Source organism: Alosa sapidissima, chromosome 8 (assembly GCF_018492685.1).
Source record: "Alosa sapidissima isolate fAloSap1 chromosome 8, fAloSap1.pri, whole genome shotgun sequence".
NCBI lineage: Eukaryota > Metazoa > Chordata > Actinopteri > Clupeiformes > Clupeidae > Alosa > Alosa sapidissima.
The window spans coordinates 28,213,982-28,238,184 of NC_055964.1; the positions used below are offsets into that span (position 1 = coordinate 28,213,982).

Below are 24,203 nucleotides of genomic sequence, written 5' to 3' on the forward strand. Positions count from 1 at the left end.
TTTGGCAATGTAATGTATCAGTATGCCACAATATCTGTCTGTCATCAGCTAGATCATCACTGAAACTGGAAAAGAACCTCCAGACAACCATGGGAACCCAGAGTTTTATTGCATAATAAGGTAGCCTTTCAGAGATTACATAATGTGTTGAAAGTCTTAGCTGCTGTTTTGATTTCTTACTGCAGTGGACTACAGTGTTGGTGATCATGTTTTGTAATCTTTTACTCATGTGCATAGAATTGGCTGATATAGAGGAGGGATATGTAAGGTAACCTTTTGTGACTGTAAAAAATGGTGTGAGTTGTATTAGCAAAAATAAGCCGACTTCATGGGGAGATCATTTAAAAGAATGAACCAACAAACAAGCAAACGAAGAAAGTGTATATTTAATCATTAGACATAATGACACATTTGTATATTTAATCATTAGACATAAAGACACATTTGTATATTTAATCATTAGACATAATGACACATTTGCACTGCCATAACCTACTAAGGAATGATGAAGTTTCACTTACAGCTCATTTGTCATTAAGAGCCACTGGACTTTAAAGCAATACAATGTAGTTATTTAGTCTTAAAATAAAGGCTTCAAAGTCATTTTCATGCTGCATTGACTTACAATACCGTTGTTGTGGCAGGTAGGACACGATCCATTTCATCAGTATTGGATTAATTGGGTATCCCCTTAGCACTAAATGGGTACTAACAGGGGCGCCTGCTGGAATGAATGCTATCGTACGCACACCCATCTACAGAACCAAAAATATTTCCACATCATATAAAAAAGGAGACCTTTGCCTTTTTGTTCAACTTATTTGCAAAAATCGGATATCCATTGTGCAGTATAATTTACAGGTAGACTAAGACGTCAGAACACATAAAAAAGAAGAGAAAACTACTCCATCTATTATCATAAAATATAAACAAATAGATATCTATGACCTGTAAATGTAGGCTGAGTCATCTTTTTCTCATCAGGTCAGCTACGCCAAAACCAGTCAAGACAGCCCACCAACCCTTCCCCTGCCTGGGCTATGAATCATGATTGATTGTCCAGCATTCAACTGTACTCATTGCTCTCTATGCTCCGTTTGGCTTCATGGTACTGAACTGAGGAACTTGTATCATTTGCCACCAACACTCAGCAGTAGACTTCATCAGAAGTCCAGCACTTAATTTACATCTGGAGGAAGGTCATTTTAACAAACTCTTGTTTTCATAATTATATACTGTGGGAAAATGTTCCATATTAGTCACACAAGAGATCTGACCTTCTTCCTATAGGCCTGTGGCATAACTCTCTGTTGTGTACCGGTATGTCCTTTAAATTATTGGTCCCATTTACACCATGGGCCAAGCCTGGTGCTTGAACTTACAGTAGCTCCTGAAGTGTATATATTGTAGTGAGCTGGCTTTCAACAGGGCTTAACCAGCTCAAGGCCTATAGCAAGACCAGCTCAGTGGTCAGGGCCACATCACCATTGCCATTTTCTTGGAAATGCAGTTAAGATACATTTGCCATATGAGCCTTTCATTAACACTATTTAACATTGACTCTTAAACATGGCTGCAGTGAGGTCAGTCAGTCATGCATGACGGAGTAAAGTAATACATGTTCATATTAACAGTCATCAAACTTCATTCAATACACAATCAGTAATAATAGTCTACATATACAACAGCTGGGAAATTATCTCTTAATCTTTCACTAGTAGACCTAATTTGCGTTACCATTTGAATCCATATCTTTTGGTGACATCAACCTTTGACTTCAACAGTATCACCAGGTCTTTGGCATTTTTGCGAGACTTGGGTTTATATTTGATCAGTGGTTTCACAATGTCATGAAGAGCAGGCTGTAATTTAGACAGAGCCTGAGGAGGGTTTTTTTTAAGAAGAAGCTTACGCAGCTCTTGCGGGTTACTGTTTGACCAGGGCTTAGAGTTTGTGAACATCTCCAGAAGAGTGATGCCAAGAGACCACATGTCGGACATGGTGCTGCAGTTCTCACACTTCACAAGACACTCTGGGGCCATGTAGGGAGGGGTCCCACCCAGTGGGCCACAGCTTCCTTTCGTCATGGATACAGTTTCCTTCACGTTCGCCAAGCCCCAATCAGTCAGATGGGCCTTTTTGTTATCTGCTGTAATCTTAAAAAAAATATACATTTTGGAAGCATTTAGTGAATGAGATATGAACTTAAATGAAATTTGAATTAAATATTCATATTGTTTTCTAGTTCTAGTCCTCAATTCAGATCTATTTAGATTTGATAAGAACAATCTACACAGTTAAAGGGATTCTCCAGAGTTAAAACAACCTGGGGTCTATATGGTTGATAACGGGTTCAGACTTTAGTTTGGGAGAAAAATGACAATAATCGGAGGAGTTCTGAGTTAGACCGGTGTTCGCATTAGCAACAAAATGGTTTATAGCGCATTGCAAAGCATAGAGACACAAAGAAATAAATCGCTCTTTTCAAACCACTGACAAAGTTCAAAATAGCCGTACAGTGTGGCAGTCTCCATAAGGTTCTTACAGAAAAACTGAAGTATTCGGTGTTCAACTTCTTCCAGCGTTGTGCAGAGCTGACTGAACGTGATTCATGTTTGTTTTATAAGATTCAGCCAGATCTGTGCAGTGCTTCAAGATGTTGAACATGCCCACTGGTTTGATGCTACCGGGACATGAAGTAAGGCAATGTGTTGCCTTCAGAAACTCTTCTTGTTATAGTGTATTTGTAAACTTTCAAAGTTTGCAATAATTTGGTTTGTCTGTAGGGGTCCTATGGACACTGCCATCGAAGTGTAAGGCTATTTTGAGCTGTCAGTGGTTTGAACATAGTCGTTTATTTTGACATGTCTCTATGCCCGCTGAAACATGCTATACATAATTTTGTTGGTAATGCAAACAACAGTCTAGCTCAAAACTCCTCCAATTAATATCGTTTTGCTATTATTAACCATAAATAGACCCCAGGTTGTTTCACTACGGAATAAGGATTTATGGAAACAAGGAGGAAATATATAAAGTAGCATCTGACCATTATATTTGCTGGCTTGAGATCTTGGTGAATGATCTTTCTTCCATGTATGTACTCAACAGCCATGGCAATATCTAAAGCCACAAACAGCTTATCTTCGAGCTGCAACTGAAAATATTATAGAGCAATATTTATTAGATTATGATATAATATTAGATGAACAGCACACACATATAGACATTGAACCAAAGACCCAAGATGGCAGTGCACTACCTCAATTGGAGTGTCTGTAAAAAGAATCTGCTGCAGGTTAGCACCATGGATGTACTCATTAGCAATGAGGATCTGTGTCTCACTTTTGGCTACTGCCAGAATCCGCACAATGTTGGAGTGAGACAAACGCCTGCAGAAAGAGATAGAAATAGAGTGAGTTTACTAGGGAAAATGATTACTATCAAAATGACATGCATTTTCAAAAATGATTGTACAAGTCTCGGTAACGCTTTAGAATAACATGTGCTTATTATGTATTAACAGTGCATAATAAGCAGTTAACAATTCATTACTAACTGTTGTTATCCTTTAATAACATTAACTAACGTTTAACATGCAGCTTTTTAAGTTACTTACAAGCATATTTGTTAACAGTTAACATGCAGCTTGTAAGTGTTAACAAGCTGCTTGTTAATGGTGTATAAGACAAAGAGGTGGATAACTAATACGCTTATAAGACCTTTCTTACCTATTTGTAGTACATTTTGCAGCCCCCCAATCTAAAGCGAGGACCATGTAGCCTATTCTACAAGCCCAACCTTCTATCTCTATATATCTACTGCATCTATCTAGTTTGTTTAAGCTGTGAGAAATGCACCTTCAAAATTGCTGCAGCGAGCAGGAATTGAACCCCGGTCTCCTGTGGCAAAGAGTGAAGTGCTACTGACTGAGCCACGTTCCTGTCTTTGAATGTAATGATCATCTTGATTCTATATTCTGTTAATGTTCTAGATCATACCATTATACCTTTTACAAATATGTTTCTGATAAAAAAAAAAAAGTGGCGTTTCATTTCCATAATCTTTGTTCAGTGAACAGTCAGTTTGTCAGCAGTCTAAAGATATTATCAGAGGGGGTTAATCAAGGATCTTTGATATTATGCCAGCTTTGTTTATAGTTTGGTTACATAGCAACCGAGAGTTAAAGACGACAAGTGGGTGCGTTCAATGTCGCAAACATAGGCGAATGTTCGCGATCGATTTGAAACCTTTGCCTTGAACAGAGGCGAACATTTGTGGTCTGTTGCTGCATCAATGTCAATGGGAGACTTGTGGAATTTTACCAAAAATTGGTCATTATGTCTTTCTGGATTTGTTGAGGGTTTTTGGGGAAAATTTGTAAACAAAATAACTTAATATCAGACCATGCTACTGTCAGTTACTGTCCAGTTGCTAGCGAATTAGCTAGCCGCCTATCTAAGGTAACATTTTAAATGGAGAAGTGTAATTTCTTTAAAATGACAACTAGATGAACAACATTACTGACATTAGTTAAAGTGGATAGTTTATACTCAAGTGAACTTGCAACAGTATATTAAGTTTAAGCAAAGCTCCTCAACTGCTAGTCACTTGTCAGCGCATAGCTGTGAACATCAATACTGTTACAGTAAAGTAGCCTAGTTTAGCTCAGTTAGTAGCAAATCACTCTAGGACTCAGGAGACCAGGGTTCAATTCCTGCTCACTGCAGCAATTTTGAAGGTGCATTTCGCACAGCTAAACCAAGCTAGACAGATAGATGCAGTAGAGATAGAAGGTTGGGCTTGTGGAGCTATAGGCTACATGGTCCTCGCTTTAGATTGGGGGGCTGCAAAATTTACTACAAATAAATAAGAAAGGTCTTATAAGCGTATTAGTTATCCACCTCTTTGTCTTATACAACATTAACAAGCATTAACAAGCTGCTTGTTAACACTTACAAGCTGCATGTTAGCTGTTAACAAATATGCTTGTAAGTCACTTAAAAGGCTGCTTATTAACACTTACAAGCGGCATGTTAACCGTTAGTTAATGTTATTAAAGGATAACAACAGTTAACTAACTGTTAGTAATAAATTGTTATCTGCTTATTATGCACTGTTAATACCTAATAAGCACATGTTATTCTAAAGCGTTACCCAAGTCTCTTTTAATTGGAAAGGGGGAGAAAAAGAGATAGAGAGGGGGGGACCATTACCCAGGTATGATGAATTCGTTTGTAGTCACTGAATTGTCTCCTGTTGGTATAATCTTTACAGCAGCAGGTGTTCCCTGATAAGATCCCCTGTACACTTTTCCATAAGAGCCATGTCCAATGCATTCTGTATAGTCTACTCCAATTGTAGTTTCATCCACAAAAGGATTTGTCACTGGGTAATCTAAAAGAAGGGGGATGCATCCAAATAAAGAGTTTACATCAAATGCACATACCACTTACTCCTGCATGTTCTTTATTTACACTTAATTAATGATAATAATATACATTTTAAAATTATGATTAGGAATAAATCAAAGTCCATCTGAAAAACTTATAAAAGTGAAAAAGTGAAACTCTGAAAAAGTTATAATTCTAAAATTGAAATAGGTCAAAGGAAAGTTCAGGGCGTTACCTGGATTAGAAGAATAAAAAATAAATAATTCACACAAACCTCTGCTCTTAGCAGTAAGTGTTGTTCCATGTGTTGGTCTCAGCGGAGTCTTCTGTTGTGCTGCTGTGGCCCCTTTTGTGTTGCCTCCTCCGTCTCCTCTGATTGGTGGGATCAGACTGAATGACTCCTCAGCAGATCCACTCCTCTCCCCTGTCTCAGCTGAGCCAAACCCAGAGCTCTGAGTAGAGGCAGCAGTGCTGAGCTGCTTAAAGGCCTTTATGAGCTCAGGTTTAGGTGTTGGTTTAGTGGAGCCATGTGCAGAATCTCCAGTTGAGTAGTCATCAGGTAGGACTTCACTAACTGTACAAGACATGGGAAACATAAAATTAATAATAGTCAGGCACAGAGCCAATATATATTAGAGCGCCCAAATGTATTTGAATGTAATGCATGTATCTGTCTTTTTAAGATTATGTATACCTTAAATATACGTATAAACTGATGCCAATCACAAGGGGTAATTTTAGATAAATGTGAAACAAATATACTAACACTCAAGAGGTTCATCCATACTCCATTCTCCACTGTTTCTCATCACCATCTCTTCTATCTTCTCCAGCAGCTCTGTCACCTGGCCACGATCCCTCTTCTTATTGTCTACAACATGATACCTGTTCCCACATTTCTCTACAACCCACTGCAGAGCCTCTCCTCCACTCTCAATGTACTGCTCAATGGTTGTGTCTCCCAACAAGTCCCCTTTGGTGAACAGCACTATAGTGTGACTCCAGACTCTCTCACCCAGCAGTTCCATGTGTTGCTGCACTGCTCTTCTGTGGTTCTCTCTTAATGACATACTCACATCAATGTTCAGCAGTAGAGCATGGGGTCCTGGAGGACACAGAAACACACTGAGGACAATCATTTGTTTGTCACGTTCAGAAGTTTGCTCTACAGTGTAGTTATTCCACCATCCTGGTGCATCCACTACAGTAATGTGTCTCCCTGATGTTTCTCCTTCTCTCTTCACACACTCAGCTGTTCTTCCTGAGACACCAAACTCCTCTCTGCCCAGGATGGTGTTTCCTGATGAACTCTTCCCAAGTTCTTTACTTCCCAGCAGCACGATCCTCATGTGTGAGATGTGTGGAACTCCACCTGAAACACACATCATGCAACTCTGTGAAACACACTGAACATCATGTATCATACTGATGCATCTTTCTATTACTTTGCTGTATAGAATAGTTGATCACCCACCTCTCATTTTTGCCCTATTTCTGGAACCTCTTGCAATTGCATTGCGTGAATGTAAATGCATCCAAAGGGTACATATGGGCCAGGAAGAACACAAACTTTTTTTGTATGCGGATGACATTCTTTTGATCTCAAGTAATCTCAGTACCTGCCATCTCCTCAATTATTAATTCATTTTCTGACATTTCTGGCAACACAATGAACTGGTCAAAATCAGAGGCCATGCCTCTTTCTAAAATATGTCCCCCAGCCATTAGAAATACATGGCAATTTAAGTGGATGCCCACGGGTTTGACGTACTTAGGAATTAAACTGACACCTGGATTGGATAATTTAATGCAAGTAAATATTTCTCCAGTGATTCAAAATATTCGGCCTCTTTTGCAGAATTGGGTAAAAATGAATTTATCCTTATTGGGCAGAATTAATCTGGTTAAAATGATTATTTCCCCCAAGATTCAGTATATTTTGTATACAGTATGCTACCCTTAACATTTCTGCAAAACTTGTTTAAGCTTTATAATACAGTTGTAGAGGGTTATGTGTGGGCAGGCAAAAAGCCAGCTTTCAATCAGCCCAAATTATATGCTGCTAAAGATAGTGGTGGTTTAGCATTGTCTAAGGTGGACTGGTATCATTATGCATTTTCTCTCTCCCAGTTACATAAGATAAATAACTCTCCTGAGCAGAGGCCGTCATGAGTTAAAGTCGAAGAGGAGCTTGTTGCTCCTATATCTTTAGAGGCCTTTCTCACTCAGATGGGAAGGCCGGTACCCTTTAAAGATCCAGTTTTGGCTTTTGTACAAGAGACTTGGTTGAGATCTCACCAATTAATTAATACCAATCCTTATCTTACCGCTAAAGCCTCCATTTGGTGGAATAAAAAACTATTAGTAAGTAAGAAACCGTTTATGTGGGATGCGTGGGTCAGCTCCGGAATTAATCAGCTCGGGGATCTATTTGGCCAAAATGGTATGAAATCATTCATTGAAATCAGACAAGAATTTAATCTTAATCAAAGGGAATTTTGGAAATTTTTACAAGTTAGACACTGTATCAAAGCTAAGTTGCACACTAACCCAGACCCTCCATCTAGTATCCAGGACCTATTCCTAATAGCTGGCAATAATAGTAGTAGAGCATCTAAATTTTATGAGATCATCAGAGAGGTGCGATCGCCCAATTTGGAGGGGCTGAGACTATGCTGGGTGGAAGACTTGGGAACTCAGATTCCAGAAGATGGCTGGAAGAAGCTTGTTGCTTCCTGGTACACTTGTTCGCGGGAAACACAGTCGCAGCTTATCCAATATAAATTACTCCACAGAAGTTATTGGACCCCTAGTAAACTCGCCAAACTGAAATTAGTAGACAGGGACGCCTGTTGGAAATGTCAGAGAGAAGCTGGGACTTTAGTTCATATGCTATATGACTGTGGAAAAAATGATCACCTGTGGGATGGGATTATTACTCTCTTGAATGGTCTTTTTCAATTTAATCTCTTGAAGTCTCCAGCTTTATGTATCTTGGGTCTGTTACCAGATAACATTAATCTAACTGGAAGACAGATGCTATGGGTACGACTTGCAACCATAACAGGATGTAGGATAATATTGAGGCATTGGAAGTCATCTGAGTTTTGTAGTTTTAAGGAATGGATTGAGCTAATGACCAAAATGGCTTTATATGAGCGGGTAACTTTCAGCGTCAGAGGGAGAGAATATATCTTCAATCAGGTCTGGGGCCCCTTTCTGAATTATTTAGAGGATATGTCTGCTTAGATAGATAACTGATACTGGTATTATATTGGATGTAACTGTTTGATATACTCAGAGGTCTATGTTAATGTAAGTTTGTAGGCACTTTGTTCTTGTTTGTGGTTTTTTTGTGTGTGTGTGTGTGTGTGTGTTGTTGTTTCTATGCTTTATCAAAAAAAAAAGACAGGGAACTGACTGTATGTTTGTAATTTTCACCTGATGTCTATGCGTGTGTGTGTGTGTGATTGTGTGTTTACATTTATGTAGGTAGAGGTGGCGCCTGCGCCTTTCGTCTAATTGTTTTGTTTCACCCAGTGCATAACTCCAAAATAAAGTTCAGTCAAGTAGTAGAAAGTAAAGACCGCACTCAGGGGCTGAGAGATATTCAAAATTGTATTCAGAGTGCCGAAACAATAGCCTAGAAATCTAGACACAAATTACATTTGCTGCCAGGGCTAGTCTAGCAACTCTCCGTTGGCTTGTGAGCTCGAAAAATTAAACTTCTATCAGGCCAATCAAATCGTGTATAGAGTCGTTAGGCAGCCTTAACATAATGATTGATGGCAGAGTTGCAACGGTTTGGATTGAATTCCCTGCTACTTGAAAACAAATAAGATGGATGTTGCTGTTGGCGAACAGTGTGACACGAGTTAAGCTTTTATTAAGTTGGCAAAAGTTTGAACTAGCCAACTAGCTCCGCTGGTGGGAAACGCATGGGACTCATAGCGCTGTCCTATTGCGTGCAGAGGGAATTTGAAAGACAACCGATTATCGGACTGAGCACTGCGAACGGTGAGTGCCCAGACCCTACATTTTAATGTGGGTCTGGCTCGTCAGGCTACCGAAACAGCATTACAGGCCAGGAAAAACAAAAAAAGACAAGCATTTCGGGCTTGCCCATCATCAGTGTCTCAATTTAGAGATTTGTTTGTTCATGGCCTGTAATGCTGTTTCGGCACTCTGAATACAATTTTAAATATCTCTCAGCCCCTGAGTGCGGTCTTTACTTTCTACTACTTCACTGTGTTCAAATTTAAACATCTTATGTAGAGGTCAGACAGCTATAAATAAAATGTCTCACCTGCTGCTGATCTGAGAGTCTGTCTCTGCTTCTGCACCTTCATCTTCCTCTCCTCTGCTCTTCTCTCTTCTTCTCTCTTCTTCTCTTGCAGTGCTTTACATATTTCTGCATCAAAGTCAAACTGATGGCCTCTATTTCCAGCCACCATCTCTTCTATCTTCTCCAGCAGCTCTGTCACCTGGCCACGATCCCTCTTCTTATTGTCTACAACATGATACCTGTTGCCACATTTCTCTACAACCCACTGCAGAGCCTCTCCTCCACTCTCAATGTGCTGCTCGATGGTTGTGTCTCCCAACAAGTCCCCTTTGGTGAACAGCACTATAGTGTGACTCCAGACTCTCTCACCCAGCAGCTCCATGTGTCCCTGTACTCCTCTTCTGTATTTCTCTGTAAATGACATACTCGCATTAATGAGCAGGAGTAGAGCATGGGGTCCTGGCGGACACAGAAACACACTGAGGACAATCCCTCGTTTATGATGTTCAGGAGTTAGCTCTACAGTGTAGTTATACCACCACCCTGGTGCCTCTACGATAGTGATGTGTCTCCCTGCCGTTTCTCCTTCTCTCTTCACACACTCAGCTGTTCTTCCTGAGACACCAAACTCCTCTCTGCCCAGGATGGTGTTTCCTGATGAACTCTTCCCAGCATCTCTGTGTCCCAGCAGCAGGATCCTCATGTCTGAGATGTGTGGAACTCCACCTGAAACACACATCATGCAACTCTGTGAAACACACTGCACATCATGTTGTTGATCCTCTCTCTGGTTTGGCAGTTTATGTTTGTGCTCCGCTGCGCTCTGCATGAATGTATTGGACTGACTACAGCTTAGTGCACAGGAATATGAAAACAAAATTGACAAAATTGACATTGAGTGATAAATTCTCTCACCTGCTGCTGATCTGAGAGTCTGTCTCTGCTTCTGCACCTTCATCTTCCTCTCCTCTGCTCTTCTCTCTTCTTCTCTCTTCTTCTCTTGCAGTGCTTTACATATTTCTGCATCAAAGTCAAACTGATGGCCTCTATTTCCAGCCACCATCTCTTCTATCTTCTCCAGCAGCTCTGTCACCTGGCCACGATCCCTCTTCTTATTGTCTACAACATGATACCTGTTCCCACATTTCTCTACAACCCACTGCAGAGCCTCTCCTCCACTCTCAATGTACTGCTCAATGGTTGTGTCTCCCAACAAGTCCCCTTTGGTGAACAGCACTATAGTGTGACTCCAGACTCTCTCACCCAGCAGTTCCATGTGTTGCTGCACTGCTCTTCTGTGGTTCTCTCTTAATGACATACTCACATCAATGTTCAGCAGTAGAGCATGGGGTCCTGGAGGACACAGAAACACACTGAGGACAATCATTTGTTTGTCACGTTCAGAAGTTTGCTCTACAGTGTAGTTATTCCACCATCCTGGTGCATCCACTACAGTAATGTGTCTCCCTGATGTTTCTCCTTCTCTCTTCACACACTCAGCTGTTCTTCCTGAGACACCAAACTCCTCTCTGCCCAGGATGGTGTTTCCTGATGAACTCTTCCCAAGTTCTTTACTTCCCAGCAGCACGATCCTCATGTGTGAGATGTGTGGAACTCCACCTGAAACACACATCATGCAACTCTGTGAAACACACTGAACATCATGTATCATACTGATGCATCTTTCTATTACTTTGCTGTATAGAATAGTTGATCACCCACCTCTCATTTTTGCCCTATTTCTGGAACCTCTTGCAATTGCATTGCGTGAATGTAAATGCATCCAAAGGGTACATATGGGCCAGGAAGAACACAAACTTTTTTTGTATGCGGATGACATTCTTTTGATCTCAAGTAATCTCAGTACCTGCCATCTCCTCAATTATTAATTCATTTTCTGACATTTCTGGCAACACAATGAACTGGTCAAAATCAGAGGCCATGCCTCTTTCTAAAATATGTCCCCCAGCCATTAGAAATACATGGCAATTTAAGTGGATGCCCACGGGTTTGACGTACTTAGGAATTAAACTGACACCTGGATTGGATAATTTAATGCAAGTAAATATTTCTCCAGTGATTCAAAATATTCGGCCTCTTTTGCAGAATTGGGTAAAAATGAATTTATCCTTATTGGGCAGAATTAATCTGGTTAAAATGATTATTTCCCCCAAGATTCAGTATATTTTGTATACAGTATGCTACCCTTAACATTTCTGCAAAACTTGTTTAAGCTTTATAATACAGTTGTAGAGGGTTATGTGTGGGCAGGCAAAAAGCCAGCTTTCAATCAGCCCAAATTATATGCTGCTAAAGATAGTGGTGGTTTAGCATTGTCTAAGGTGGACTGGTATCATTATGCATTTTCTCTCTCCCAGTTACATAAGATAAATAACTCTCCTGAGCAGAGGCCGTCATGAGTTAAAGTCGAAGAGGAGCTTGTTGCTCCTATATCTTTAGAGGCCTTTCTCACTCAGATGGGAAGGCCGGTACCCTTTAAAGATCCAGTTTTGGCTTTTGTACAAGAGACTTGGTTGAGATCTCACCAATTAATTAATACCAATCCTTATCTTACCGCTAAAGCCTCCATTTGGTGGAATAAAAAACTATTAGTAAGTAAGAAACCGTTTATGTGGGATGCGTGGGTCAGCTCCGGAATTAATCAGCTCGGGGATCTATTTGGCCAAAATGGTATGAAATCATTCATTGAAATCAGACAAGAATTTAATCTTAATCAAAGGGAATTTTGGAAATTTTTACAAGTTAGACACTGTATCAAAGCTAAGTTGCACACTAACCCAGACCCTCCATCTAGTATCCAGGACCTATTCCTAATAGCTGGCAATAATAGTAGTAGAGCATCTAAATTTTATGAGATCATCAGAGAGGTGCGATCGCCCAATTTGGAGGGGCTGAGACTATGCTGGGTGGAAGACTTGGGAACTCAGATTCCAGAAGATGGCTGGAAGAAGCTTGTTGCTTCCTGGTACACTTGTTCGCGGGAAACACAGTCGCAGCTTATCCAATATAAATTACTCCACAGAAGTTATTGGACCCCTAGTAAACTCGCCAAACTGAAATTAGTAGACAGGGACGCCTGTTGGAAATGTCAGAGAGAAGCTGGGACTTTAGTTCATATGCTATATGACTGTGGAAAAAATGATCACCTGTGGGATGGGATTATTACTCTCTTGAATGGTCTTTTTCAATTTAATCTCTTGAAGTCTCCAGCTTTATGTATCTTGGGTCTGTTACCAGATAACATTAATCTAACTGGAAGACAGATGCTATGGGTACGACTTGCAACCATAACAGGATGTAGGATAATATTGAGGCATTGGAAGTCATCTGAGTTTTGTAGTTTTAAGGAATGGATTGAGCTAATGACCAAAATGGCTTTATATGAGCGGGTAACTTTCAGCGTCAGAGGGAGAGAATATATCTTCAATCAGGTCTGGGGCCCCTTTCTGAATTATTTAGAGGATATGTCTGCTTAGATAGATAACTGATACTGGTATTATATTGGATGTAACTGTTTGATATACTCAGAGGTCTATGTTAATGTAAGTTTGTAGGCACTTTGTTCTTGTTTGTGGTTTTTTTGTGTGTGTGTGTGTGTGTGTTGTTGTTTCTATGCTTTATCAAAAAAAAAAGACAGGGAACTGACTGTATGTTTGTAATTTTCACCTGATGTCTATGCGTGTGTGTGTGTGTGATTGTGTGTTTACATTTATGTAGGTAGAGGTGGCGCCTGCGCCTTTCGTCTAATTGTTTTGTTTCACCCAGTGCATAACTCCAAAATAAAGTTCAGTCAAGTAGTAGAAAGTAAAGACCGCACTCAGGGGCTGAGAGATATTCAAAATTGTATTCAGAGTGCCGAAACAATAGCCTAGAAATCTAGACACAAATTACATTTGCTGCCAGGGCTAGTCTAGCAACTCTCCGTTGGCTTGTGAGCTCGAAAAATTAAACTTCTATCAGGCCAATCAAATCGTGTATAGAGTCGTTAGGCAGCCTTAACATAATGATTGATGGCAGAGTTGCAACGGTTTGGATTGAATTCCCTGCTACTTGAAAACAAATAAGATGGATGTTGCTGTTGGCGAACAGTGTGACACGAGTTAAGCTTTTATTAAGTTGGCAAAAGTTTGAACTAGCCAACTAGCTCCGCTGGTGGGAAACGCATGGGACTCATAGCGCTGTCCTATTGCGTGCAGAGGGAATTTGAAAGACAACCGATTATCGGACTGAGCACTGCGAACGGTGAGTGCCCAGACCCTACATTTTAATGTGGGTCTGGCTCGTCAGGCTACCGAAACAGCATTACAGGCCAGGAAAAACAAAAAAAGACAAGCATTTCGGGCTTGCCCATCATCAGTGTCTCAATTTAGAGATTTGTTTGTTCATGGCCTGTAATGCTGTTTCGGCACTCTGAATACAATTTTAAATATCTCTCAGCCCCTGAGTGCGGTCTTTACTTTCTACTACTTCACTGTGTTCAAATTTAAACATCTTATGTAGAGGTCAGACAGCTATAAATAAAATGTCTCACCTGCTGCTGATCTGAGAGTCTGTCTCTGCTTCTGCACCTTCATCTTCCTCTCCTCTGCTCTTCTCTCTTCTTCTCTCTTCTTCTCTTGCAGTGCTTTACATATTTCTGCATCAAAGTCAAACTGATGGCCTCTATTTCCAGCCACCATCTCTTCTATCTTCTCCAGCAGCTCTGTCACCTGGCCACGATCCCTCTTCTTATTGTCTACAACATGATACCTGTTGCCACATTTCTCTACAACCCACTGCAGAGCCTCTCCTCCACTCTCAATGTGCTGCTCGATGGTTGTGTCTCCCAACAAGTCCCCTTTGGTGAACAGCACTATAGTGTGACTCCAGACTCTCTCACCCAGCAGCTCCATGTGTCCCTGTACTCCTCTTCTGTATTTCTCTGTAAATGACATACTCGCATTAATGAGCAGGAGTAGAGCATGGGGTCCTGGCGGACACAGAAACACACTGAGGACAATCCCTCGTTTATGATGTTCAGGAGTTAGCTCTACAGTGTAGTTATACCACCACCCTGGTACCTCTACGATAGTGATGTGTCTCCCTGCCGTTTCTCCTTCTCTCTTCACACACTCAGCTGTTCTTCCTGAGACACCAAACTCCTCTCTGCCCAGGATGGTGTTTCCTGATGAACTCTTCCCAGCATCTCTGTGTCCCAGCAGCAGGATCCTCATGTCTGAGATGTGTGGAACTCCACCTGAAACACACATCATGCAACTCTGTGAAACACACTGCACATCATGTTGTTGATCCTCTCTCTGGTTTGGCAGTTTATGTTTGTGCTCCGCTGCGCTCTGCATGAATGTATTGGACTGACTACAGCTTAGTGCACAGGAATATGAAAACAAAATTGACAAAATTGACATTGAGTGATAAATTCTCTCACCTGCTGCTGATCTGAGAGTCTCTCTCTGCTTCTGCACCTTCATCTTCCTCTCCTCTGCTCTTCTCTTTGCTCTTCTCTCTTCTTCCCTCTTCTTCTCCATCTCAGTCAAAATCCGACGGTCGATTTCAAAAAAACTGCCACAGTTTTCTGTAATCAGAAATAAATCTCTAACCTGACTCTGCCAGATGGATGCTTCGCATTTGCTCTGCATGTCCATCTGGAAACTTTCCGTTGGAGAACTTTTGGGAAGGGCCGGAAATACTGGTTAGCTGACTGGATAAACCATCTGTCTATCACCACCTATGTTGGTTATCGACGGGCCAAATCAACCAATTAGATGAACAAAGTGTTCTTCTAATGCCTTCATTTAACATAGTTAGGTAACGTAACTAACGTTTAGATTTTTTAACTTACCATTTGTATGTGACATGAACCTAATCAACGGCAATTCCCATCAAGTTTTCACGGTAGGCCCTACAATTCTGAAGAAAGTATATTCCTCCATTATGAACTGGAATCGGCCGTGGAGGATGTCTGTGTCGTTCATTCCTCCCAGCTGCATGGCTGAGACTCATAGCTTCACAGCTTACCGGGGAATACTTTCTAATTTGAATAAAACTTGCGCGATAGCTATGCTCATCTCATCTGTGGATGCCGTCATGTTGTTCGTTGCGTCACACCTAAACCCGCCTCAAAATCAACGCTGATTGGCCGTTCGTTTGGTGAACTGCTCCAAATTTTCTCTATCGGAAAGTTGCCAGACTGATCTGCGAGTGAAAACCTGAAGCTCGCGATATCAGGGTGGTCTCACGAGGCTAATAAATCTCTACTATGTAAAAACAATTTTGCACTGAGTTAAACAGATATTTTCAAATTAGTATTTTAGTGCACAAGTTAAATTATCCATTTTTTTGTGCACATGCATTATTTTGTGGTTAAAGGAACCATATGTAAGATTGTGGCCAAAACTGGTACTGCAATCACTTTCAAATTACTATAGAGCGGTGTATCCCCTCCCCTTCCCCCCTGACTCGAAGTTGCCAACCCGGATGCCAAAACACTAGCCTAGAAATCTAGACGCGCCCCTAGCGGCAGCAAATTACATTTGCTGCCAGGCTAGTCTAGCAACTCTCCGTTGGCTTGTGAGCTCCAGAAATCGAAACTTAATCAGGCCAATGAAATCGTGTATAGAGTCGTTTGGTGGGCTTAACATAATGATTGATGGCAGAGTTGCAACGGTTTGGCTTGAATTCCCTGCTACTTGAAAACAAATAAGATGGATGTTGCTGCTGGCGAACAGTGTGACACGAGTTAAGCTTTTATTAAGTTGGCAAACGTTTGAACTAGCCAACTAGCTCCGCTGGTGGGAAACGCATGGGACTCATAGCGCTGCCGCTGTCCTATTGCGTGCAGAGGGAATTTGAAAGACAACTGATTATCCTGCCCCTCGGACTGAGCACTGCGAACGGTGAGTGCCCAGACCCTACATTTTAATGTGGGTCTGGTTCGTCAGGCTACCAAAACACTACTGACTTTGTGATTAGTAGATAGGTGGAGGGTGGCGCATCAGGCCAAAACACAACATGACATGAGAAAACACAACATCAACATCGGTTGAGGGCTGCAACTTCACTTTTTAAATGGCAATATCTTGGCCGGACTACTGTTGTCAGTGATATAAGTATTTTAAATTAACATGATTTCTTAATGTCTAGTGACATATCAGGGCCATTTTATGATTAATTGAAATACATTTCTTACATACGGTTCCTTTAAATCGTGAACCTACTTGTGTTTTTTTTTTTATTACATCACTGACCTAATCATGAACTGTAATTTCTCAGTACACTTTTCTCATGAATAAAAACTGTTAAATGGAGAACATCAGAGAAAAACATACTTTAGCTGTTGGCTTGTTTAAGGTCAAAACATACGTAAATACTGTATATGTCAGGGCTTAAAGTATGTTACAGCTGCCAAAAATATCGTAAACAGTTATAACAGAAACGGTTCAGACAATTGTCTTCTTCAACTTTGACTTTCATGGAGTGAAACTGTGACAGCACAGCATATAATAGGGATCCTTTGATGCTTTCACAAATTACACCCTGGTCCTACTTCATTTCAGCCAAACACAAGGTCAAAGAGAAATAGTGTTAGAGAGGGTAAAGGTCAGATGGAAAGAGTGATGTTGTATCTGATTAGTTAGTTGAAAGTGTGTTGATGTATCTAATTAATTAGTTGGAAGTGTGTTGATGTATCTGATTAGTTAGTTGGAAGTGTGTTGATGTATCTGATTAGTTAGTTGGAAGTGTGTTGATGTATCTGATTAGTTAGTTGGAAGTGTGTTGATGTATCTGATTACCGGTAGTTAGTTGAAAGTGTGTTGATGTATCTGATTAGTTGAAAGGGTGTTGATGTATCTAATTAGTCAGTTGAAAGTGTGTTGGTGTATCTGATTAGTTAGTTGAAAGTGTGTTGTTGTTGTACCTGATTTTTGATCAGCACTCATCTTCAGTCTCAGGAGGTCAGTTCTGTGGTGGTGGCCTGCAGGATCACAGACATTAACATCAGTCTGTGATTAGAAAACAGACCAAAGCCCCAACACGTCTGTGCTTCTGCAGTCTCTGTCTGTGTTTACTGTGTTCTGCATCTGCTCACCTCACTCATCTCAAAATCCATCTACATTAAAATGCAAACTATAGGTTTGCCTGAATTCCCTAAGCTTGTTCACCTTCCTCTCCATGTCCCACATATGCCATAAGCCCCATGTTTGTTTCTATGTGTCATTGATATGTACACTTAAAATGTAAAAACTACATTAAGCAAATAAGGATTACACTCCCCATCAATCAGTCACTTTTCAAACATTAATGATTATGGCAGCTGTACCGTTGTACCGTATTTTCCGAACTATAAGTCGCTCCTGAGAATAAGTCGCATCAGTCAAAAAATGCGTCATGAACAGGAAAAAAACATATTAGAAAAAAAAACATAAGTCGCACCGGACTATAACTAGGCCCGTCGCTAACTGTAAAGCAATTTACAAAAGATTCACTGAACAAAAATGCTGATATGGTACATGAAAATTTTGCTAAAAATGTGGAGAATGCAATGCAATCAAGCATTTTGGGTGATGTGGAGTCACAAGCTGGCAGCAGATTAAATGCTGGAGAGAGAAAAAGATGTGTTTTAAAAGGATGTGCAGACCAAGAACAGACAGACTATGTAACTGGACACATTGAGGCCAAAAATATTGAGAATTCTACAGGGAATGTTACTGAAGTCGAAGGAGTGAATAGTGGCACGAGGCAAGCCGAAGGCTGCTGACAAAGGCCCGATGCTAATTGTAAAGCAATTTACAAAAAAATCACTGAACAAAAATGCTGATGGGGTACATGAAAATTTAGCTAAAAATGTGGAGAATGCAATGCAATCAAGCATTTTGGACGGTATATTGGCACAAGCTGGCAGCAGAACAATTGTTCGGCTGGCCACCTCCTAGAGAGCGAGAGAAAAAAAGATGCGCATTTAAAATGACAGCTACAGACACAGCGCAGAGTGGACCTACTTTCACTTTCTGTGCGTATACGTGAATAATTAGTAGCAAAACAGCGATCAAATATTACATGGCAGTGAGTTTTGTTTTCAAATGTTTTCATGCATGTCTAGAAAACGGGTGAGGAATGTTTAGGAGACTCGTAAATCCTCAAATGATGGCCCCTTTCTGAGCTTAAGCACAGCACCTTTATTTGGCCATGGCTTGTATTCAAGTCAGCTATATAGGCCTTTATTTCTTGCGTTTTATTGTGATATATAGGCCTATACTTTTCATTTGTAGCGGCATGGGTAGGCTATCAAAAGCAGGTGTTCAATTTGAGATTTAATTTACGTTTGGACTGATTGATTATATTGCTAAATATCGGGACTGATGACCACTGAAATCTGTGGGGTATTTAACGGCTCACTGTTAAGTTTCATGTAGTGTCGGGATTTCGATTGCCATCCACTTATTGCGGGATAAGGCATCCGCTTTCATTCATTCATAGAACGTGTCCTGTGCTGCAAGGGAAACCTTATTCTGTATAGCCAAAGATGTCTAAGATAGCCTTAATTTAGTTATTTTTTTAAATTATGCATGATTTATTTTTTTTTATAAAATTCATAGGCTGATGCCTGGCAGCAACAATTGTGTTTAAATGTACTGCTTCAGCCTCTAGCTCAGAAGGCAACAATATTAAACCAACTAACAATATAAAATATTAAGAAGAGCTCTTTTATGAGTTAAATTGAAACAAAATTATACTGACTTTTATTTGTCCAAATCTGAGGCCCTGCTATAAATAGAATCCCGGCCATAATTTGAGGATTTAGGTATGCACGTGTGTTTCAGGCATAGCACGCACTAATCTCTGACTGAAAGTGCACAGGACTTTTAAGAGCATTTAAGAACGCTCTCTCGCGGCTAGACAGTAATGTTTCATGTAGGGTTCATGTCAGTTAATATAAATTAACATTTCAAAAACACGTTCAATTATATAATTTTTTCATATATAAGTCGCACCTGACTATAAGTCGCAGGACCAGCCAAACTATGAAAAAAAGTGTGACTTATTAAGTCCGGAAAATACGGTAGTCCTGATCTAGGCCTACACAATTACAACTGTACACAATACTTTTCAAGTCTGCATTTCCTTTAAAAAAACATCATATTAAATTAATTTAATTACCTTTATCTGCACAACAAACAATCAAATTCCGCTACAGGGCTCCACATTCACCAAAGTGTTCTAGAGGAACAAAACAAACAGTTGTTACAAGGTCAACTTGACAAAATCAGGTAATGTTAACAAACACATTATTGCTCCTTCTGGTGAAACTAATCAAATTAATTGAAACTAATTAAATGTATCAACTCCCAATCCATGGTATGTTAGGTTTCTCCTTGTGATAATGCTCATACTAAGTATAAGTATATATACTCTTTTATATATATATATATATATATACTATTATACTGATATTATATGTTTTGTACTACATTGGCACTGTTTACCAGTGATGACAGTAGGCTACTTTAACCTGTAGTTGTACTGTGTAATGCTTACTGGGGAATGGATGGAAACAGTTGCCAAAAGGAAAATAGGGCTAAAAGCAAAACAGAGAAGCCTTGCGCTAGGGATGCACAATGTTATCGGTGTGATATTGGTACCGGCAGATAACAGCTTACAATTGTATTATCAGCATCGGTAAACATGAACATATCTGAGGATATTCTAAACCAGTAAAGATACAACCTACTTGGGTTTCAGAGGAAACATCATACAAATCTGTTCAAATAGGATGAAATCTACATTTTTATTTGAAAATGTCATATATCAAATTTCATATTTTACATCTACACCACATTGCAATGATTTCCTTATTATAAGGAATCTAATTTTAAGTTTAGGGTAGAATGAGTAAGAATGGAAGTGCTACAGTATGCCTGTGCATAGACCTGTATATGCATGCGGCCCTTTAGCCACTCTACTACCGGGCTTTGTTTGAAAATAGAAATAAGTAAAATATGTTTTACAATTTCATTGTATCATTGTTAAGCTTTAAGCCATCCTTACATTATTAACTTCTGAAAATATGTATCCTGTATGCCGTGTAAAATGTGTAAAAAACAGAAATGTTATATGTCAACTAGAATGTGTCATTTGACACATCCTTGTGTCCCTTTACCAAGCCATAAGTAGTGGAATAGGCTAAAACAGATCAATGTAATGCTCAATTAAATGCTTAGATGAATTAATTTTCCTTCACCACCACTGCGACTGAATTGTCTGATCTACAGTGAGAGGGAAATGCACATCTTGCAAAAGTGCAGATCTCCATGCAGGTCAAATGGCATCATGCATTCAAGAGTTTAAGTTTCCCAGTGATTCAGAACTTCTCAGATTCAGATTCCTTTCCCAATGCTACTGATTTCCAACTTTCATGAAATTTGGGCTTGTAGTTTTGTGTTTTATGTGATCCTCAAAGAAACAAAGAAATTGCCTTAGGACATTGTATTTGTACAAAAATGTCACATTACATGATTACACAGCCAGCAGAAAGATCCTTATAATAATTGTATTATAGTTATTGTTACGATTGTACTATTATAATGTGAAGCAACAGTTTGAGCAAGGTTTCATCAGGCAACAGGCAGCATTGAAGCAAAGACAACCAGAATGAGGAACAGATTCATCCTATCTACTGTTAGACTGACCATCCTATCTACTGTTAGACCTCATCATCACCTCTGCTCTGATCTGACACATTTGTTATTTGTTTTACCCATAATTTATATATATATATTTGTGTGTGTATATATATATATTTATTTGTGTGTGTATATATATATATATATATATATATATATATATATACTTGAAATCCTTGAAAGCTGAACGCTACTTGCATTTAAAGGGATTATATTGTTGCGGCCAATAATGTTTTTTTTTTCTTTTGAAACTAATTGCTGACCCCTGAACTAGGCCATCACAAAAATAGTCATTTGAGTGCAGGACAGACTCTTTAAAGAAATATAAAATGTGTGTGTCAGTAAATATTGGCATATCGATTATCCACAACAATCCAATATTGTGCATCCCTACTGCACACTACCATGCCAAATGAGTTGAGAAATAATTTTGCTCATACAATAGAAAAATACATATTATACAATTCGCTCATACAATAGCAAAATGTTCTTGTCCTTGTAAATAGGATGTAATGATTGTGGATTTAATGACAAGAACATGATAGCCTAAAGAATTCCATTATCAAACCAGCTAGTTGCATTAAGTCACAGATAGTCTAAAATGAAAGGATATTGTCTATAGGTTTTAGTTTGTCTTCTGTTCACAGTCTGTTGAGTTTGTGTAGGCTACATTAGGCCTTTTTGTTCTATAAAAGCAGACAATTTCAATAAATTAGCTATTTAGCCTGCTTCATATCAACTTGACAATAGGCCTATGGTTGCTACAAATTATACCACATTGGATGGAATTAAGTAAAAAACAGAAAACTAGCTGAGAATATTCGTATCTATTTAAGGTATTTTTACCTTGTAGAGTCTTACATTTTTCAACAGACACTAGAAATGGTTGTGCAATTCGGCTATTGCTGGCCCTCTAAAACGAGCCTATTATCTATGCCTGCAGCCAAATCGAATGCAGACTTATTGTAACTTGCAGAGCGTGGGCTGGGATTCAGTCAGTGAAAAAGGAAATGGCTATAGGCTGTACTAGGCTATAGCCTAGCCTACTCTCTTACAATGTGCCGATATGATTTAGAAACGGCTATAGCCTAAAATTATGGTAGTCTGGCTGCACAGAACCCAATCATAACGTTATGATACCTGACTAATGATTTTAATTATCTCAATAAACCTTTCCTATACGTAGGCCTGCCACCAACAACACAACTAGGTATCTAGTATTGCAGTAGCCTAGGCCTAGCCTAGCGGAAACCTGTTGCAATTTGGGGGAAAAGGCAGTGCGAACGAAATAGCAAACCTGTTCAAAGGAAACTCGTTAGAACATAGCCAATTTAATACGACTTACGTGGTCTGGGTTAGTGGGAATCGATAGATAAAAACGGAATTAAATAACTTACTATGCCTGCATACCGACATTTTGAGTGACCTGCCGTCAACATCTTGGATTGAAAGCGAAACCAAAAACTTTTCAGTAGCTCAGCCTACACATGAAGTTCATCAGCAGCCTATTGTGAGGGCCGTATAAAGATAATCCTATACCGCCATCTAGGCTACTGACAGGAAAACGTCACAACTTTCAATGTGGCTTTTCAAAAGCTTTGTTCAAGTTATAAATTAACCAACATTTTCTAAATAAATTTCGCTACCATTCTATGAACCAAAATCCTCCATTAGCCTACCTGAACACATTTCTGTTTTATTTGCAATAAAACACATTTTGCATTGTGATCAGTGTTGTATAAAGAACTAGAAAGCAATACTTCAGTAAAAGTACAAGTATCGTACTAGAAAAAGACTTTGGTAGAAGTGAAAGTTACCTTTTAGAATATTACTTAAGTAAAGGTCTTAAATTATCTGATATATACTGTACTTAAGTATCAAAAGTAATTTTCTGATATTTAATGTAGGCTACTTAAGTATTTGAAGTAAAAGTAAAAAGTAAAAAGCAAGCGGTTTAATTTTGAACTTTTATTGTGAACTTTATTTTGGCTTTCTTATAGTAAAGCATAAAGCATATTCAGGGTTCCCATATCTTCTTAATATCACTCATGAAATCAAAATCACATTCTTTTCTAGGACTTTTCAGGCACAATTCTCTTAAGTTCAAAGAACAAACAGCATATTTTTAGAGCAGAAACAGAAATGTCACTTTTGTATGAACTTCAGGTAAAAATAAAAAATAAATAACTTATTTCTTTAAAAAAAAAAATGACCTGCTTGTAGGGAGAACATTTTGGTCATGTGGAAGGCTATGAGCATTTCTAGGGCTTACTCCCCAGGTCACCATCTCACTCTCACACACACACACACAGGCCACCTATGTCCAGCAGCTACTAATATGCCAGTCATTAGTTGAAGGTGTCTGTTCATCTTCAAAAGAAGCTGGTGTTCAAAGTTGCCACAATTCAGTGCCCGGAAGTTTCAGACCCAAGACCAGCCCACATTTTCCATAGTGGTGGAAATTGGATAAATGAAGCAACATTTCAGCTCTTAATATCCTGTAGTTTTTATTAGTACCATGGTTCAACAAATGTGTAAAGGTTATATAATAATTCACTTCAACTGAGAAGTTAACAAAAATATTCCACTATTCCACAAGTTAACAAAAACAGAAATAAAGAAAGAAAGCCTTTGAAATGTGTCCCACGCTTTCACAAAGAGGCATATTGAACTAATGTTTAGGCTACATGTTTTTTGCATGGGTAGGCTATATTGTTGTTTGGTAATTTAGCCTACTCCTTTACTACACCCTCTTCTGAGCAAACAAGGCATATAGGTTTCTCATGTAGGGTAATTGCTCTTTCTTACATTAAATAATTTTAATTT

The 24,203-nt window shown here is 39.3% G+C and overlaps 1 protein-coding gene across 7 annotated transcripts; it reads right to left on the reverse strand.

The window, feature by feature from the left end:
• Positions 1 to 488: 488 nt before the first annotated feature.
• On the reverse strand, positions 489 to 22,870 carry LOC121715331 (GTPase IMAP family member 8-like). Of its 7 annotated transcripts, XM_042100942.1 has the most exons (12): positions 22,775 to 22,870; positions 19,855 to 19,914; positions 17,615 to 17,671; positions 15,125 to 15,271; positions 10,594 to 11,298; positions 9,700 to 10,404; positions 6,160 to 6,765; positions 5,668 to 5,967; positions 5,217 to 5,397; positions 3,263 to 3,392; positions 3,050 to 3,157; positions 490 to 2,156 (listed from the first exon to the last, which is right to left on the reverse strand). In XM_042100942.1, the coding sequence occupies exons 3-12, from the start codon at positions 17,634 to 17,636 to the stop codon at positions 1,734 to 1,736; spliced, it is 3,327 nt and encodes a 1,108-aa protein (XP_041956876.1). In that variant the 5' UTR covers positions 17,637 to 17,671; positions 19,855 to 19,914; positions 22,775 to 22,870; the 3' UTR covers positions 490 to 1,733. The 7 variants fall into 7 exon arrangements, with proteins under 7 accessions (XP_041956880.1, XP_041956879.1, XP_041956876.1 ...); XM_042100941.1 differs by lacking the exons at positions 17,615 to 17,671; positions 19,855 to 19,914; positions 22,775 to 22,870 and adding exons at positions 14,231 to 14,620; positions 14,760 to 14,935 and having other exon boundaries at positions 492 to 2,156; positions 15,125 to 15,258; XM_042100943.1 differs by lacking the exons at positions 19,855 to 19,914; positions 22,775 to 22,870 and having other exon boundaries at positions 15,125 to 15,258; positions 17,615 to 17,632.
• Positions 22,871 to 24,203: the final 1,333 nt, after the last annotated feature.